Source organism: Setaria italica, chromosome II (genome assembly GCF_000263155.2).
Source record: "Setaria italica strain Yugu1 chromosome II, Setaria_italica_v2.0, whole genome shotgun sequence".
NCBI lineage: Eukaryota > Viridiplantae > Streptophyta > Magnoliopsida > Poales > Poaceae > Setaria > Setaria italica.
This window is the reverse complement of record NC_028451.1, coordinates 9,781,999-9,798,372: the sequence shown is the minus strand read 5'-3', so window position 1 is coordinate 9,798,372 and position 16,374 is coordinate 9,781,999. Positions and strand designations below refer to the sequence as shown.

Genomic DNA, 16,374 nt, shown 5'->3' with positions numbered 1-16,374 from the left:
CACTGGCGCCGGGAGGGCTTTTTTTTTAAGTTAGAAAATTAAGTTAGATTTTTAAGTTAGATTTTTTTTAAGTTAGATTTTTAAGTTAGATTTTTTTAAGTTAGATTTTTAAGTTAGATTTTTAAGTTAGATTTTTTTAAGTTAGATTTTTGTATATGTGTTTAAAAATCTAATTAGTGTAAATTAGTAGTAATTAGGTTCGTCGCTCTGCCTAGGTTAGAAATGAATCGTGTTTCGTCGTGGTTCCATCCCCGCCTCCGCCGTCCCGCCGCCCTGACCGCCGCCGTCACAACCTAGTAGGCACCGCCCATGGTTCCGTCCCCGCCTCCGCCGTACCGCCGCCCTGGCCGCCACCGTCACAACCAAGGCACTGCCTGTGGTTATTGCTAGAAATTCGTAAAAATTCATGTTATTGCTAGAAATTCGTAAAAATTCATGTTATTGCTAGAAATTTGTAAAAATTCATGTTATTGCTAGAAATTCGTAAAAATTCATGTTATTGCTAGAAATTCGTCACAAAGTACTACTAATTTGTAGAAATTTGTATAAATATTCCGGACTTTGTAGGATTCATGTTATTTTATGATTTCATTATATACATATAAGTAAGGCGATTTCTATGACTGTCATGTATGTTTCCATGTATGTTTCAATCAATAGTTGAAATGGCAGACGATGAGACCGCAAGGTATATCATGGAGCAGATAATCGCTGGTGATGGTAGTGGCGACAACGTTCCACTATCGTACACGGATGAAGAGGGCACCCAGGCGGACATGTTCCTCAACATGTCCGCCGATGGGAATGAAGAGCAGCAGCCGCAACAACACCTTGCCGTGGCGGAAGGTTCCGGCGAGGTATATATAACGATTCTTGTATTGTTTCACGCCACCGTTACTACTACGTACTAATTAACGAATCTTGAACTGTTAGCCCTCCGGATCGACGCAAGGGCAGAAGACCCGAGGTCGTACAAAGGTGATGGAAGGGAGGCTTGTCATCACGGAAGTGACAGAAGAGGGCAGGCCGGTTGCTCCCGAGAAAGTAGCAAAGAAGTATGTGAGTCAGATCGGGGCAATCGTCCGGGACAACGTGCCTATCAACATCAGAGAATGGAAGGGTAGAAGCACTAATTCGTACGCCCTCCCGGAGACAGAAAAGAATATGCTGTGGGAAGACGTCAAGAGACATTTCACATTCCTGAAGGATATATTAAGAAGGATGTGAAAGCGTTGACGCTTAAGAAGATGGCTACACAATTCCAGACATTCAAGAAGACGCTGGATACCTACTACATTAAGAAGGGCCGAACTCCAGACTTCAACGCGTGGCCAAAGTTGAGGGACCACTGGGATGCATTTGTTGAATATAAGAGGAGTGAAGACGGTGTGAAAAAGATCATGACCAACACAACAAATGCTAGTCAGAAGGGCTACCACCATCTTCTGGGGCGAGGTGGGTATGGCTCAGCAATTCCCAAGTGGAGGAATGGAACAAGATCTGATCGAACGGGGAATCGTACCTGCAACTATTGAATGGCCCGAACGATCAAAAAATTGGTACTACGCTCATGGAGGCTCCCTGAGCCAAGAGGATGGGACGTTGATTTTTAATGACACAATACGTGAGAAGGCCGAACATCTTGTGAAGAACATTGAAGATTTTAAGGCTGGGAGGTTGAAGGTGGACCGAGAAAATTATGAGCTCACATTGGCCCTCGGTAATCCGGAGTACCCAGGACGTTGCCGAGGGTTCGGGGTGGTTCCGTGGAAGTTTGCTTTCCAAGGCGACAACGCCTCGTACAAAAGTCGGAAGCGAAGAAAGGAACAGATCGAGGAGAGCTGGCGGCAGATGCTAGAATCTAAAGTGCAGGCACAAGAACAAAGAATGATGGATGAAATCAATCGTCGAGTGGCCCACGCAGTTGCGGAGTTGGCCCAATCTGGAGCATTGCTGAATCCTAACACCGCCAGCCCTTCTCAACGCCTCTTGAGTAGTTGTGCTTCTACAGGGGTCCCCGATGCGCAGACACCCAGGTTACCCGTGGAGGAGCAACGGTTCCCCGTGGATGCCATCACGCAACGGACCTCATGTGAGCTGCATGCACCAGTCGGCAACCTCACTATTAAGGTATACTTATACATAATATTTATGCAATCTTGTCAATTGATCCAGGCCTCGAGATCGGAGTTCAACTTGTTTACTTCTGCTATATGTACAGGTAGCGTACGGGAGTGCGTTAGCAACCCTAGCGGGCCAGAGCAGTCATGGCATGGGGATTCCACCTGGCTATGCCAGCGTCCGCGTAGAGCAAATAGTTGATAGCCAGTATGAAGGTCTAGAGATCGACCTCCCGGGAGGCGACGGGGAAAAGACATTGGCAGATGCGCTTCATGGGATCATTCTATGGTGAAAACGCTACATCATTATTCCCGGCACAGAGCCATCTCCTCAGAGCTCAAGACCGCTCCCCATAGATTTCCAGCAGCGACCTTCTCCTCATACCTCGCGACCATCGTCTCCTGCTCCAGGACCGTCCCTTCCATCTATATCAAGGTCTCCATCTCCACCACATCCTGGTGCTGGGAGCGATGACGACAATAACAACACCCCTCCCCGATCACCGTCGCCGGCACCAAGAGCGGCCCCCTTGAAGGAACCTGCACCACCACTAAAGAAGTCACGAGCACTGCCTCCCAAGCAAAGACAGAAAAAGAAGAAAACAAAGGAGCCTGAAGTGACTCGTAAGGAACGCTGGGAGGCAATGTCTCATGCGGAACAGTGGGCAGAAATCCAACGAGAGGCCAGTTTGTGGTTCAAGAAACAAGCCGAAGAAAAAAAAGCAAGGGAGATGGAGCCACCGCCAGTAAGTCGGCGAGATTAAAATTTTTTATCAGGATGAAAGAAGGAGCCAAGAAAAGGATACCACTCTTATCAAACTATGAACGGGCTTTAGTAAAGGCTGATGAAAAGGATAAAAGGAAAGGAAAGTCATCTTCCAGCGGTCCTGTCCCCGACCTTAGCCATTTATCAAAAAAAGATGCTCAACGGGGAAAAGCAATACCCTTGGATCAACAAGCAAATGTATTGAAGTTCATGGAAGAAATAGGTCTGGGACTTGATGAATGCATAGGGCAAGTTGAGACGCCAACTGCACCGCTCACTGAGCCGAGATGGCCTTATGAGCTAGGCAAACCTCTAGTAAAGCCTTCATTGGTACGGAAGCTATCAACAAAGATGTACACATTCCATCAATGGTACATGATGGCATCCGCCGACTCGAGGGAGATGCTCGGCCTGAAGGTAAAACCGATAGATTTTCACGGCGAAGGGGAGAAAGTGCTATGGCTAGACTTCAAGGATATATACGAAGTGTACCATCATGATGCCCTGGACGTCTCTCTGATCAGCGCTTGGGTTCTGTAAGTGTTCGTTTATCTCTACATGTAAATTTTGGCGTGCATCACCATACTAACTTCGTCTTCCATTTCATGTAGGATGCTAATTCAGACATGCCGCCGAGAGGCGTACCTACATAGAGGCTTCATGGATCCATCTGTAGTTAACCAACAACAGATACAATTAGCGCCAGAAAAAACCTTGGTGGAAGTATACAATTTCCTAGACAAACAAACATTCAAGGATTTCATACTACTTCCATACAACTTCAAGTAAGTGTGTGTATACCGTCTACTTTCGATGTCTTTTTCCTTATCTCTACATGTTAGTTAGCTCTAATATGCATGAACATTTTACACACGTAGCTTCCACTGGATCCTTATTATAATTGAGCCAGAAAGAAGCCACGTCACTGTCTTCGATTCGTTGAGGAAAGATCCGGTGGAGTAGCAAGAAGTGCAAGACATGCTAGGCTTGTAATAATTCTGGACCTTTATCTCTATGCAAAAGTTTATTTCCTAAATTTTATCCCGTTACACTATATCATTCATTATTCTAATCCGCAGCGCATGGAAACAATTCATAAGGACACATAAAGGTCCATTCAAAGAAAAATTTACATGGAACACAGACTTCCCGGTATGTATGAAGTCTGCACATTTATTACATTGTATAACACGAATATTTCATAACTTATTTTTTTCCGCACTGAAGTGCTTAAGACAGGAACCTGGGAATAATCTATGTGGCTACTACATCTGTGAGCATATGCACAGTTTTATGGGACCCAAGGGACTGAAGATGACGCCGCACAACTTTAAAGTACGTAAAATAAAACTATTACTAGTTAATTATTTTCTAGCTCATTATATGTATTTGTTCGTGTAACATTCACAAATTTCCAAATTATAGATGTTAAATATTCAACGAGGACTCTTTAAGGAAGAAAGAGTAGCGGCAATATGTGAAGGTCTCATTGGATTCCTAATGGACGAGGTGGTAGATCCAAAAGGAGAATTTTATTACGATGGACGACAATTAGACACTCCGATCAGCAACACCACGACGGGAAGATTGTAGATAGATACTTTGATTTATTTGTATATATAATACGCGCTAATTATGATCGATTTGTACTAAGCTAGTTGAATTGTGTATATGAATTGTGTATAAAAATTGTGTATATATATAGTAATTGTATAATTACAAATCCTATTCGTTTAAATACTAGTTGATTTCGTTCTAAAAAAATCTCAACTACTAAAGGTTAACAAAAGGGCCGCGGTACTACATACGTGATGCATGCATGAAAAATTCAGGCGCCAGGCAGTGCCATGCAAGGCGCCATTTAGTCCCGGTTGGAATCCAGCCGGAACTAAAGGGTAACCCTTTACTCCCGGTTGGGAAACCCAACCGGGACTAAAGGGGCACCCTTTAGTCCCGGTTGCTTTTACCAACCGGGACTAAAGGTTCTGTCCCGCGCCTGGCGTGGCAGGCCCTTTAGTCCCGGTTGGTGACACCAACCAGGACTAAAGGGGGACCTTTACTCCCGGTTAAAAGACCCGGGACTAAAGACCCCCTTTTGTCCCGGTTGGTTTATCCCGGATGAATTTTCGAGAGATATGCACCATACCAACTGGGACTAAAAGTCAATTCTCTACTAGTGTGAGCTGAAGTGATGTACTCGTACTCATGTTACTGAATAAATGATATACACTATATTTTCTTCTTTCTCTATGTTGTATGGTTGTTGTGCCTTTTGAGACAGGGATCCGCACGTAATAGCTTTTATGGAACTATCACCGAGGTGCGAGGGCTTGGGTTCTCAGCTTTGGGAATCCTAGTTCGTTTCAGATTGGACGGACAGGACGGACCCACGGCTGGACGGTATTTCAATTACCGTCCACCACAGGGTCGCCACGCCACGGCTCGCCGAAGCGCCGCCGCGATCCGGCCGTTCACTTCCGTTCCCTTTGCTCTACTGTGGAGAGCTTCCAAATTCCGATGCGAAGATGCCATTGACTGTTGATTGTGCCTCTGAGAAAGAGAGCTGAATTTTGTGTGCCCGTGTTAATTCTCTCCACTCCATCAACGGAAGAGCAACAACTGGCGGTGTGACGGACGAGACGCCGCCCGCAACAGAAGCCTTGAATCAAATAGCATCACTTCATTTTCAGAGGCACAGGAATGGTGAGGACTGGAAATGCTGCAGAGATAGAGTGACAGACATGTTCGCGGCCGCGGAGGACCTGCCCACGGCGTTTTTGTATCCTCTGTTTCCAGGGCACAGCACTGTCACCCACAAACCCATGTAAACGAAGCGAGACTTAGGCCCTGTTTGGCACGGCTCCACTCCTAAACTCCAGCAACTCCATAAAAAAATTCAGCCAAACACCCCAACTCCAAAACTCCATGGAGTTGCCAACTCCATGGAGCTGTTGTGCAAATGGAGGTGGAGTTTTGGAGCACCTCTTTTGCTACTCCAGAAACCTCTCTTTTGAACCTCCTCGTGGAGTTGGTGGATAATTACCCACCAATACCACTGGTTATGGAAAAAAAACGTTTCGTTCTATTCTATTGTTCCCCATTGTCAAGGCCAGTCGCCCGCCCAGCGCACGTCGCCGTCGCCGCCCAGCGCCGCGCCCATTGCCCGCCGCCGCCCGTCGTCGCCCCGCGTCGCTCCCGTCGCCCGTCGCCGCCCGCCGCCCCGCGTCGCGCCCGTCGCCCGTCGCCGCCCGTTGCCGCTCGTCGCCGCCCGTTGCCGCTCGTCGCCGCCCGTCGCTGCCCCGCGTCGCGCCCGTCGCCCGTTGCCGCCCGTCGCCGCCCCCGTCGCCGCCCACCCCGCCACCCACTCCTCCTGACCATGTTCATCCATTCATTTACAACATATGTTGGGATATTGAAAGGGGATGGATGGATGTAAAATACACACAACCCGTTGGCATATTGAAAGGGGAAGAAGAAGATGGGATAGAGAGGATGACAAGTGGGGTCTTAATTGGGGGGAAACAATGGCAATCCACACTGAAATCGATCTTTTTTGGAGTTGAGAGCACCCATCTAGCCAAACATCCCATTTTAGTTCTGGAGTTTTGGAGCGGAGCTGGCTCCATGTGGAGTTCTGGAGTGGAGCAGCTCCATCCGGAGTTGGAGCCATGCCAAATAGGACCTTAGTAGGGCCAACCAGGCAACCAGTCATGCAAGTCACCAAAGATGATCACGAGGCTCTATTGCCAAAACCTCCTGCAAGGCTGCTATCCGGGAAAAAAACTAATGACAAATAATTTACTAAATCTCATGAAAATCTTTTTCTTCGATTATTACGAGAACTCAACTCGTAGCGTTAACTCAAGGTGCTTTGAAAGACGCGTCCAGCAGTTAGTAAAGACAAAGCAGGTCTGCAACTAAATTCTCAAATAAATGTTTGGTTACAATGTAGGCAGCCCAAAAGGTTTGTCTATAGCCATTTCTGCTGCATGGAGCAGAACAGGGCTGGCAGAGCAAATAATGGATGTCATTTCTTATTCAAGAACAACAAAAGTGGAGCAACTAAACAAATTTCATATATAGATTATGAATAATGAAATTCTGCAAATAGTACAGATGAAATTGAACACGCGCATGACCAAACACATGTTTGTGGCTTGATGTCTCCTCACTGATAAACCAGACTGGACGGACGAACGGAAAGACTGGTCGACAAGGATCTTGCTTTGTTCACCAAAAAGAACAGTAACTAGTTACTATGAACGGATCGGATATTTAAAGGAAGGAAGAGAAAAAGTTAAATAAATCTAGAAAACTGCATGGCTTAGGAAAAATTATTGTATTACCTTGCTATCGTGAAGCTGCTGCTTATTATTCATTTTTCCCATAAAAGGATGTATCGAATATTAGTGTGGGATGATTGGGATGTGCGTCAAGTAAGCTCCGGGTTTTGGCCACCAGATCTTCGACGGCTCCTCTATGGCCACACCAGACATGATTGATACTCACATTGACCCTGGTGAGGCTGGCGAGGTGCTGGATGCCGAGATCGTTGTAACTATCCGTGGTGAAGGCGAGTGTAATTTCGAGGTGCTTCACCTTAGGCATAGCACCAGGCATAAACAGAATTTGGCACAGTCTGCTGACATAGAAGTATTTGAGACGTTGGAATTCGTGTCCTCGGATGGTGAAAGGACATGCATAGGTGTTGCCAAGATCCAGTACAAGACTCTCAAGAGCCAGCATGCCTCCAAGCACTTGCAAATCCTCCGGAGTGAACTGTTTAGTTTCGAGATGTAACAGCTCGAGATTAACAAGTAAGCCCATCCAGATAGGGGGACTGTTGATGGGAAAAATAACAAATGTCCGGAGGCTTTGCAGAGCAGGGAACGAGGAATCCATGAGAATGGGGGGAGAACCCCTCCCGTATATATTAATATCAACAAGTTTATGGCTGCACAGTGCTTGGAGTGAAGAAGTGAAGATCCCCCACCCGCTACCTTCATAATTGACATTTGCTTCATTGGAATCCACCATAACTTCTGCTTCCAGGGTTCTCAGGTTGGTAAGCTGGCCTAGCTCTTTCAGAAAGTTGAGTGGTTGCCCGTGGATCGAGAAACATTTTAGTTGTTCCAATCCTTTCATCTTGCTGAAGCCTTCTGCTGGGAACATGACTTTCCGATCGACGAAAAGACATGCCAGCTTTTCAAGTCGAACAATAGTTGACGGCAATTTTTCCACTTTACTCCATCTTATATCTAATGTTTCTAGATTCTGGACTTGTCCAATTCCAGCAGGGAGCTCACTGACACCTGTTCCTCCAATGTTCAAATACCGCAACTGAAGTAACTCCTCTATATTTGCAAGGTCCACATTTTTCAATGACTCACACTCTTCCAGGTCTAACACACGTACAACTTCAAATTCCGTAAGAGGAAACAATTCTTTGTTGCAGTCCCTAAAGCATGAAAGTGATCGGACATAAGGCTTAACAGACTTTATCCATGAAACTACATTCTCTTGGTAGCTATTCTGGAGAGATAGGCGACGAACCTTACTATGGACAGAAGTTGGGAGCCCGGATGGGTTCGAAAAAGTAAGAAAGTTCTCCTCAACTGACTTGGACACAAGAAAATTAAGGATGACATCGTGAACTCTACAGCTCCAAACCACACCTCTCAGCTCATCCCATGGTTGGATCAAGCTCCGGTTTATCAGCTCATTGAAATGCCTTAGCCCTGCTTCATATAGATTCTCTCCTGGTTCTGCATTAACAAATCCTTCTGCAATCCATCTGCCTATTAAACGATCGCTATCGATTATCCAATCTTCTGGAAATGCACACAAGTCCAACAGGCAAGTCCTCAGATGGTGTGGGAGATTATAGTAACTGAGTGATAATACTGATTGCATGGTCTCAACAGACTTATTTCCAGGAAGTGGTGAACTTATAGATTCTTTCACCTTGTTCCAGTGATCAGCAGATTGTGGTACATCAACTGCCAAGAAGCTGGATATCGAAATTATTGCAAGTGGTATGCCATCACACTTTTCCAATATATCTTCAGAAGCTCTTTCTAGCTCATGAGGACACTTATCTTCAGAGTCAAAAATTCTTTTGAAAAACAACCTTCTAGAGTCGTTGTCGTCCAGAGGTTTCATATCATAAACACGACCACCGTGAGAAGAACAACATGACTCAGCCACATCTTTTAAACGTGTTGTCAGGATTATTACGCTACCAGGACTAGTTCTGACCAATGCTTGTCCAATGATCTTCCATGGATCGGAGTGCCATATATCATCCACTAGAACAATATACCTGCATAATATGTGATTCTGATTTTATAAAATTTATGTTGTAAGGGAAAAACTATGCATGTAATGCTTCATTCTTGATCTGGTGAAATAGTAATCAAAATGAAAACATATTGCATTATGACAAAAAATACAACTATTCTAGGTAAAATGAACACAAAATATGTTAATAATTTTTCCATCTGCAAGATATAGAAAAGTTGTGAATCTTTTTAAGAGTCAGAACGCATGCTTTTAAGATCTTGAAGATTGATGCTTATGTATCTCAAATTGGGTGGAAACAACATGCTTTTAAGCTCATGAAGATTGTAGTGTTTTGTAGATAAAAACAACATTCTTATATAAGCTTCTTATTTTATTTTTTTGGTTTGCCAATTGACTGAGCATGTTTGTTATGAACCGGGTGAATCAGATCCTAGTTGCATTTGTGGTATATTAGGAGGACCATGCCAACAGATCAGAGCCATTCATAATAAAGGTTGATGTGTGTGTTTTCTTTTTCCCACCGAATTATGTGATAATTTCTGGTTTTAAGATAATTGTGGCTGGGTGCTTCTACTAGGTGAGCACAGACATCACTATAGATAAAGGAAGATAGGGACATAGAGTCGAAATAAAGCAACACACCTTTTGTACTGGAGTTGCTCTCGGAGCTTGTTGACGAGAAGGAGCTCATCATCCGCCATGCTTGGGGTTGCTCCAACTTGAGAACAAATCTTCATCAGTATGTCCTTAATGTTGGGGTTCTGAGACACCGATACAAAGGCTTGGCACTCAAAATGGCCTTGAATTTTCTGGTACACCTGATTGGCGAGAGTGGTCTTGCCCAAGCCTGCACACCCAACGATGGACACAGTCCTGACTTGCTGTGAGGGCACCTCTCCCTCTCCAGGCATCAACAAGCGGATGACCTCATCCATGGGTCCGTTGAGTCCGACGAGATTCTTCGTCTCCTCCCATAGCGCGCACATCCGGGGGTCAACCTTATTACGAGAAGCATCGGAGCTGGATCCGATGAGGCCATCGTATCTCTTCTGTCGATCGCTCTCCTCGATGACACGAGCCTTGAGCTCTTGTATCTCGTGAGCTATCTGAAGGGACACTCTGATTTTCTTGAGCTTCCGTACCAGCTGCTTGGTGCCGAAGAACCCACCTTTGCTGGCATCGCCTCCGGCACGACGGAACCGGGCCACAGAGAGATCGATGCAATCCTCGACGTCGTAGGCCAGCTCCCGCACCCTGTCCCGCCACCCCTTGTCGCGGGCGTCGAGGTCCTCGATGCCTGCCATGTCATACAGCAGGTCATTCATGACGCTGAGCTCTGACCTGAGGAACTGGATATCCTTGCGGACCCCCTTGGCAAGCTTGTACTTCTCATGGAGCAGCTCCGCCAGCTTGGCGAGGACGGAGCTCATCGCTCCGGTCGCCGCGCTCACCATGGCTCGCTCCATGTTGCATGAACGGAGGTGGATCGAGGGTTGTTGTGTCTAGTACGGCATGGAGATATTTCAGATCGAGATATAGACCTCAAGTGGTTGACAGGAACATATCATGTGCTGTGAATTATTGAATGTGTCCTGTGCTGCAGGAAAAACAAAAAAAAATTGTAAAAGAGATGATTGCAACCCGAAGTGACAAAGCGTGCAGTGTGTGTAGGAACATATCATGTGCTGTGAACACATCATGATGATTGCAAGCACCAGGCAAGCATCTTTTGACGACGACTTGACTCGGGAATCACAGCAAGACGGCGTTGACGCGTGTGTACAGCACCGCCGTGTTCTCACGCTCTTGACACGTACTTACTGTACAAATGCCGACAACAGTGAGCAGAAAATCAGTTGCATCTCATGGTCACTCTGTAATTGGTTAACGTTTTAATCAAATTCTCACGTTATACAAGCCTCTTACCACCCCTTCCCTATGTAATTAGAAACAAAAGTTGTTGTTTTTGCAAATTAGAAGAAGCATACTATTTGATTACATTATGGTAGTAGTTGAACCGAACAAAGAGTGGAATCACTCATTCCATATATGAAAGTACTGCACCCCGTTCCATTTGCATTTACAGCTATTGAGTTGGTCCTGATGAACGGACAAGAAAAGTCAAAGATGCTGAAACATACTTTGATTTGTGATGATTTGTGATGCACTTCCCCTCTTCCATGGCTTGATGCACGACCCCTGCCTGCTTTTCCGAGAAACAGAGCATGGTCACTGGTCAGACAGAGCATGTGCCACTTCATTTGCCCAAGATTGGCAACTGACTGGACCAACAGTGCAGAGCAGAGAGCAGAGCAACGAGGCAACAAGAGCTGCTGAACAATGGGGGTCGTTGCCAGCATATTACACGCGTCAACTCTAATCATCCCTACATTGCCCCCGGGACTGAACCAAAGCATATCTATGGGTGTATCTAGGTCAGCTAATTAATTACAACGGTACGGTGTGAAAGATTTGTGGTAGATTGATAAACTTGGCTGCCGGCCTTACCCAGCTCACCATTGGTTACTTGTTTATATAGAGGCAATCCCACAACAGAGTACATGTTGTTTACATCGTGTAGGACACTCGATTTCTAATACATGTTTATCTCTATCTCTAATCCGAGTCCAAGTCTATCACGAACGCTTAAACTAAGCGCATACAAGTCTAAGCTGGTCCCGCCTCTTCACTATTCTTTTTCTCTTCAGCCTCCCGCCTCGCCTGATCCTCTACCAGTTTATCTCTAGCAAGTTGTTGAACATATCCTTGACCCGAGGCTAGCCAGAGATGCTTGAACAACTTTATCTTTGCAATCTTCACATTTTTGGAGACTCCTTCCGTTCCAAGCTCTGGGACCATGGGAACAGCATAACCGTCACGTGCGAAAGTCAGAAAATGCTCACACCCCTCTTTCTCAAGAAGTTACAGTATGCTATCAAGACAAAAGGATACAGAGTACATGTTGAGACAAGCCATAACTTTGGGAAGAACCTCGAACTCATCCTTCATCCACTCGAAAATCTTCACAACATCCTCATCACCAGAGAAAGGGATTGGTTCGGCACCATAAGTCAGAAGAGCAGTCACGTACTCCTCGTAGAGCTCAGCAAACTTCGCTTTCAGCAGAACCTCGGCTTCCTTTATGTATTTGGTTTTCTCCTCTAGCTCCTTATCAGCAGCGAATCAAAGCCCGTCAATAATCTTGGTGTTATCCTCTAAATTCCCCTCGAGCTTCGCATTCTCGTTGTAACACCCAAAAATTTAAAAATTCTCAAACTCAATAGAATTTGTTCAAATTAGGTCGCATTTAAATTTTCTAGGCATTTAAAAATATTTCCAATTAAATAAATCCAACATAGGAGTTCATTGAGCATTCATGTTGTTACATATATTTTGTGTGGTTGGAATTTGGATTTAAGTTCAAATTCCAAATTTTACTTTTAGTTCAAATCTATCCTTTGCTTTCCTCGCATGGGCCACTTTCCCTCTTCCCTTTCCTTTCAGCCCAAGCCCGTTAGCCTATTTTCTTTCCCTCACGCCAGCAAACCTGCTCAGCCAACCAGCTCCCTCCGGCCCAGGTCACCGACGCCGGCCTAGCCCTCCTCCCCTCCTCCCTCAGCCGCTGACAGGTGGGACTCGGCCGTCATCCCCCACCTCTGGCCGCCGCAACCACTGCACGCCCCCACAACCTCCACCTCCTTCCCCACCTCCTGCACGTGCAGCTCGCCACCTCCCCCATGTCGCACACTCGCCGCCTCCGCTTCCTCCGCAGGCCCCAGCAGCCGCCACCCTTATCCATCGCCGCCAGGAGGCTATAAATACCCCCCCATCACCGAGCTTCCCCCGCACACTGAGCTCACATCTTGTTCTCTCTTCCCTGTGCCGCTGCTCCCCAAGCTTCAGCGCCGCCATCACCTCTTCATCGCAGTAGCGCCACCGGAGGTTCGTGCGGAGGTAAGAAACTTGGTCGTGCCCTTCCTGCATGACGACATGACCCCCTCCGCCCTCGCAAGCTCGCAGGAGCATCGGCTTCGCTGCCACGCCCTGTTCCGCCACCTCGACGCCGTGAAACTCACCAGTGACCTGCAAAATGGGTTTGCCTAAGCCTTCTCTTCCACTTGGCGCAGTTCGCGCGCGAAGCCGCACCCTGACGTGCGTCGCCGGCCATCCCCAGCAAAGCACCACCACCTCGAGCCCTATAGCGCAACCACGGATGCGCGCGATCAAAGCCATCTGCTAGATCGTGATCGGACGACCCTAAGTGATCCACACGCAAGTCAACCAAGCTTATACCGGTCAGCGTTGGCATTTTTGCACTTAGGTTCCTCTATTTTCCACAAATCAACCCGTCATCCACCGCGAATCAAAAACATTTCCAAATAGTCATGTCTTCTTTCACTTAGGCCCCTACAATTTCGCGTAATAGAACCCGCCATCCAGCTTGGCACTTTTGCACATTAGACCTTCGGTTTACACATGTATTTTTGCATTGGTCCTCAGTTTTTTCATAGTTTAGCCCCTGGAAGTTAGTTTTCTCACAGATAGGCCCCTGTAGCTTGTTTTAAGCGTAGTTTTCATCCTAGCTCCGTTTTTAGCGTTCTTTATATCCACGTGTTTGTTTTGACGTGTAGAATATTTTAGTAAGCTTGTTTGTCTCTGTTCATATGGATTGGTGTACTGTTTTTTTATATTATGCCTTTGTATACTTGTATATGCCGATGTGATGCATATAGATGGTCAGCAGCTCGAAGGGTTCGAGGAACCAGCTTTCGAGGACTTCGTGCAGCAAGAGTAGGAGCAAGAAGGCAAGTTGTGCCCTTGATGAAAGAATCTAGGCCCATAATTTGAGTTTTGGTAATAAATGACAACCCCTTGAGGACTAACATTTTTCAATGAGTAATATTGAGTGTAGGTTAGCCCCATGAATGAGTTGTGGCCATGATTCTTAGTATGATGACATTCCAAATTGATTTGAAGATGGAAGGCTCAAGGCAAAGGTATAAAATAGGGTTTCTTCCTTTTGTCGGTCAAACAGGTGCTTAGTGGATGAATAATAAGACCGGATTTAATAGGATAGATGGCCGTACTATTAAGAGGGGTCAATTCTCTTATTGCTTGAGGGTTCTATAGTGCCTCTTTGCTCAAAAGAATGCATTGCATATCAAAGTTTTGATCTAAGATGAGCATATGTTTTTTAATATTGAAAAGATCTCTTTTGAAATGGAGTTTCTGCGCCAATAGCGGACGGTCCGCCGGTCAAATGGCGGACGGTCCGCTAAGGGCCTCCAGAAACTTTTTCTGCCGGGTGTTTGAACTGCGGACGGTCCGCAGTCCATTTGGCAGACGGTCCACTAAGGGCCTCCAGAAAGTATTTCTGCTGGGTGTTTGAACTGCAAACGGTCCGTAGTTCATTTGGCGGACGATCCACAGGACGCGAACGGTCCGCGACTTGTACTGCGGACGATCCGCGACCCCCGTAACGGTTCTTCTCTGACACGCATTAAATGCCAATATAGCCGTTGGGCTTTGTACTATGAATGGTCTACGACTTGTATTGTGGATGGTCCGCGGTTTCCCAGTTTTGCATGAAAATTTACTGTAACTGCTAGTTTTGGTGGTGGGGGTTATAAATACCCCCCCACTGGTTGTTGGAGCCCTCTCTTGGCTCTTTGGACTACATTTATGATCTTTTGAGCCGCTCTCCACCTCTCACTCACTTGCATTGAATTGAGATTGCTTTCTAATGAGTTTGAGAGGCTTTTAGTGCATTGCATTGATTTCTTGAGCTTTGGGGCACTAGGGAGTCTTCAAGCAAGCGTCAATTGGCTTATTACTCTTGGAGGTTGCCGCCTCCTAAACGGCTTGGAGCTTGTGGAGCTGTTGAGCACTTCAAGGAGATTGTAAAGTTGCTCCGGCTATTCTTGTGAGAGGTTTTGTGCTCACCTCACCGGAGTGGTGAAGAGCAACTCTAGTGGAAACGAGGTTTGGAGAGGTTCTTTGATTTAATTCGGCTTAAACTGTTGGAGGTATGCCCTAGAGGCAATCATAGAGATGATGATATTCCATTTGTATCCATGATTTATATTGTGTTCCTTAAATATCCATTAAAGGCTACTTGAATTGATTTACAATTATGTGAATTGTGTGTGAAACTCTTTACTTGTATGGTTATTCTAAAGTTGTCCCTAGTCGGAGTTCATGTGAGGACACACATGAATATTAGACTAGCACATATATTAGTTGATGACTATGTTTCACAAGTCATGGACATGGAGATGTTGAACTAATAATGTGGGCACATGTGGAGACATATGCTAGGACTGACCCAACACGAGAAGTAGTTCTCTCTTTAAACAACATATACGCTTTGTCCTTAGACCTGAGATTGTCGCATATATTCAAGATGTGGATCGACCTACTTAGGGGCTATCAAACGCTACGCCGTAACAGGGTAGTTATAAAGGTAGCTTTCGGGTTTGTCAAGAAGCATGCTATGAGACATGGTCAATCAAGATGGGATTTGCCCCTCTCTGATTGAGAGTGATATTTTGGGCCCCTCGAGTGATCGGATCTGAAAATGCATGGCCATGCTACGTACGGTTAAGAGTTAACCTACAAAGGGATTCCGAATCACAGGATCGAGAAAGAGCGGTCGGCTTGAAGCTAGACCAAATATCGTGACGCAAAGGGAATAGCGTGTATATAATGTTGTGATGGTTCGTCTGATATGATCTTCGTGTGCATATAGGAGTTGGCACGTCTTGCTAGAGGCCGCTACCGACTATTAGGCCGAGTAGGAGTACTCGGGCCATGTCTATATGTATCCGAACCCATAGGGTCACACACTTAAGGGGCTGGAAGCCCAATTCGGATGTGATCCGAGTTGGATTAGGTTTAGAAGTACTAATGGGCCTCGGACCTAGAGGCCCGTTAGGAACCTCTATAAATAGAGGGGTGGGGGCGCCCTAGGGTTCACACCTTTTGGCGAAACACATCTGCCGCGCCTCCCATGCCCTCGCCTGTTGCAACTCACGGATCTAGCAGTCCAGCTTGTGACGCTTCCTCCTTGCACGTGTGGATACCTTGGAGGTGTTGCGCCTGCAACACTTGGACGAGCCGCCGACGAGCCACGACGAGCCGAGGTACGAGGGCGATCTTGCTGCACGTGGACGAGCTGCTGAGGAG

At 46.2% G+C, this 16,374-nt stretch overlaps 1 protein-coding gene across 4 annotated transcripts; it reads right to left on the bottom strand.

Annotated features, from left to right (window-relative positions):
* Nucleotides 1-6,777: 6,777 nt before the first annotated feature.
* Nucleotides 6,778-10,749, bottom strand: LOC101784511 (putative disease resistance RPP13-like protein 3). 4 transcript variants are annotated; one of them, XM_004955884.3, is made up of 3 exons: nucleotides 9,832-10,738; nucleotides 7,233-9,208; nucleotides 6,778-7,106 (listed from the first exon to the last, which is right to left on the bottom strand). In XM_004955884.3, exons 1-2 carry the CDS (start codon nucleotides 10,653-10,655, stop codon nucleotides 7,258-7,260), a joined length of 2,775 nt encoding a protein of 924 aa, XP_004955941.1. In that variant the 5' UTR covers nucleotides 10,656-10,738; the 3' UTR covers nucleotides 6,778-7,106; nucleotides 7,233-7,257. The 4 variants fall into 4 exon arrangements, with proteins under 4 accessions (XP_004955941.1, XP_004955940.1, XP_022680192.1 ...); XM_004955883.3 differs by having other exon boundaries at nucleotides 6,778-7,110; nucleotides 9,832-10,735; XM_012844222.2 differs by lacking the exon at nucleotides 6,778-7,106 and having other exon boundaries at nucleotides 8,205-8,344; nucleotides 8,440-9,208; nucleotides 9,832-10,749.
* Nucleotides 10,750-16,374: the final 5,625 nt, after the last annotated feature.

What these genes read in the sequence shown, in the direction of transcription:
- LOC101784511 (XM_004955884.3), bottom strand. Translation starts at nt 10,655, where the DNA reads ATGGAGCGAGCCATGGTGAGCGCGGCGACCGGAGCGATGAGCTCCGTC. An exon ending in GAGCAACTCCAGTACAAAAG is followed by an intron (nt 9,209 to 9,831) that starts GTGTGTTGCTTT and finishes CATATTATGCAG; the next exon opens with GTATATTGTTCTAGTGGATG.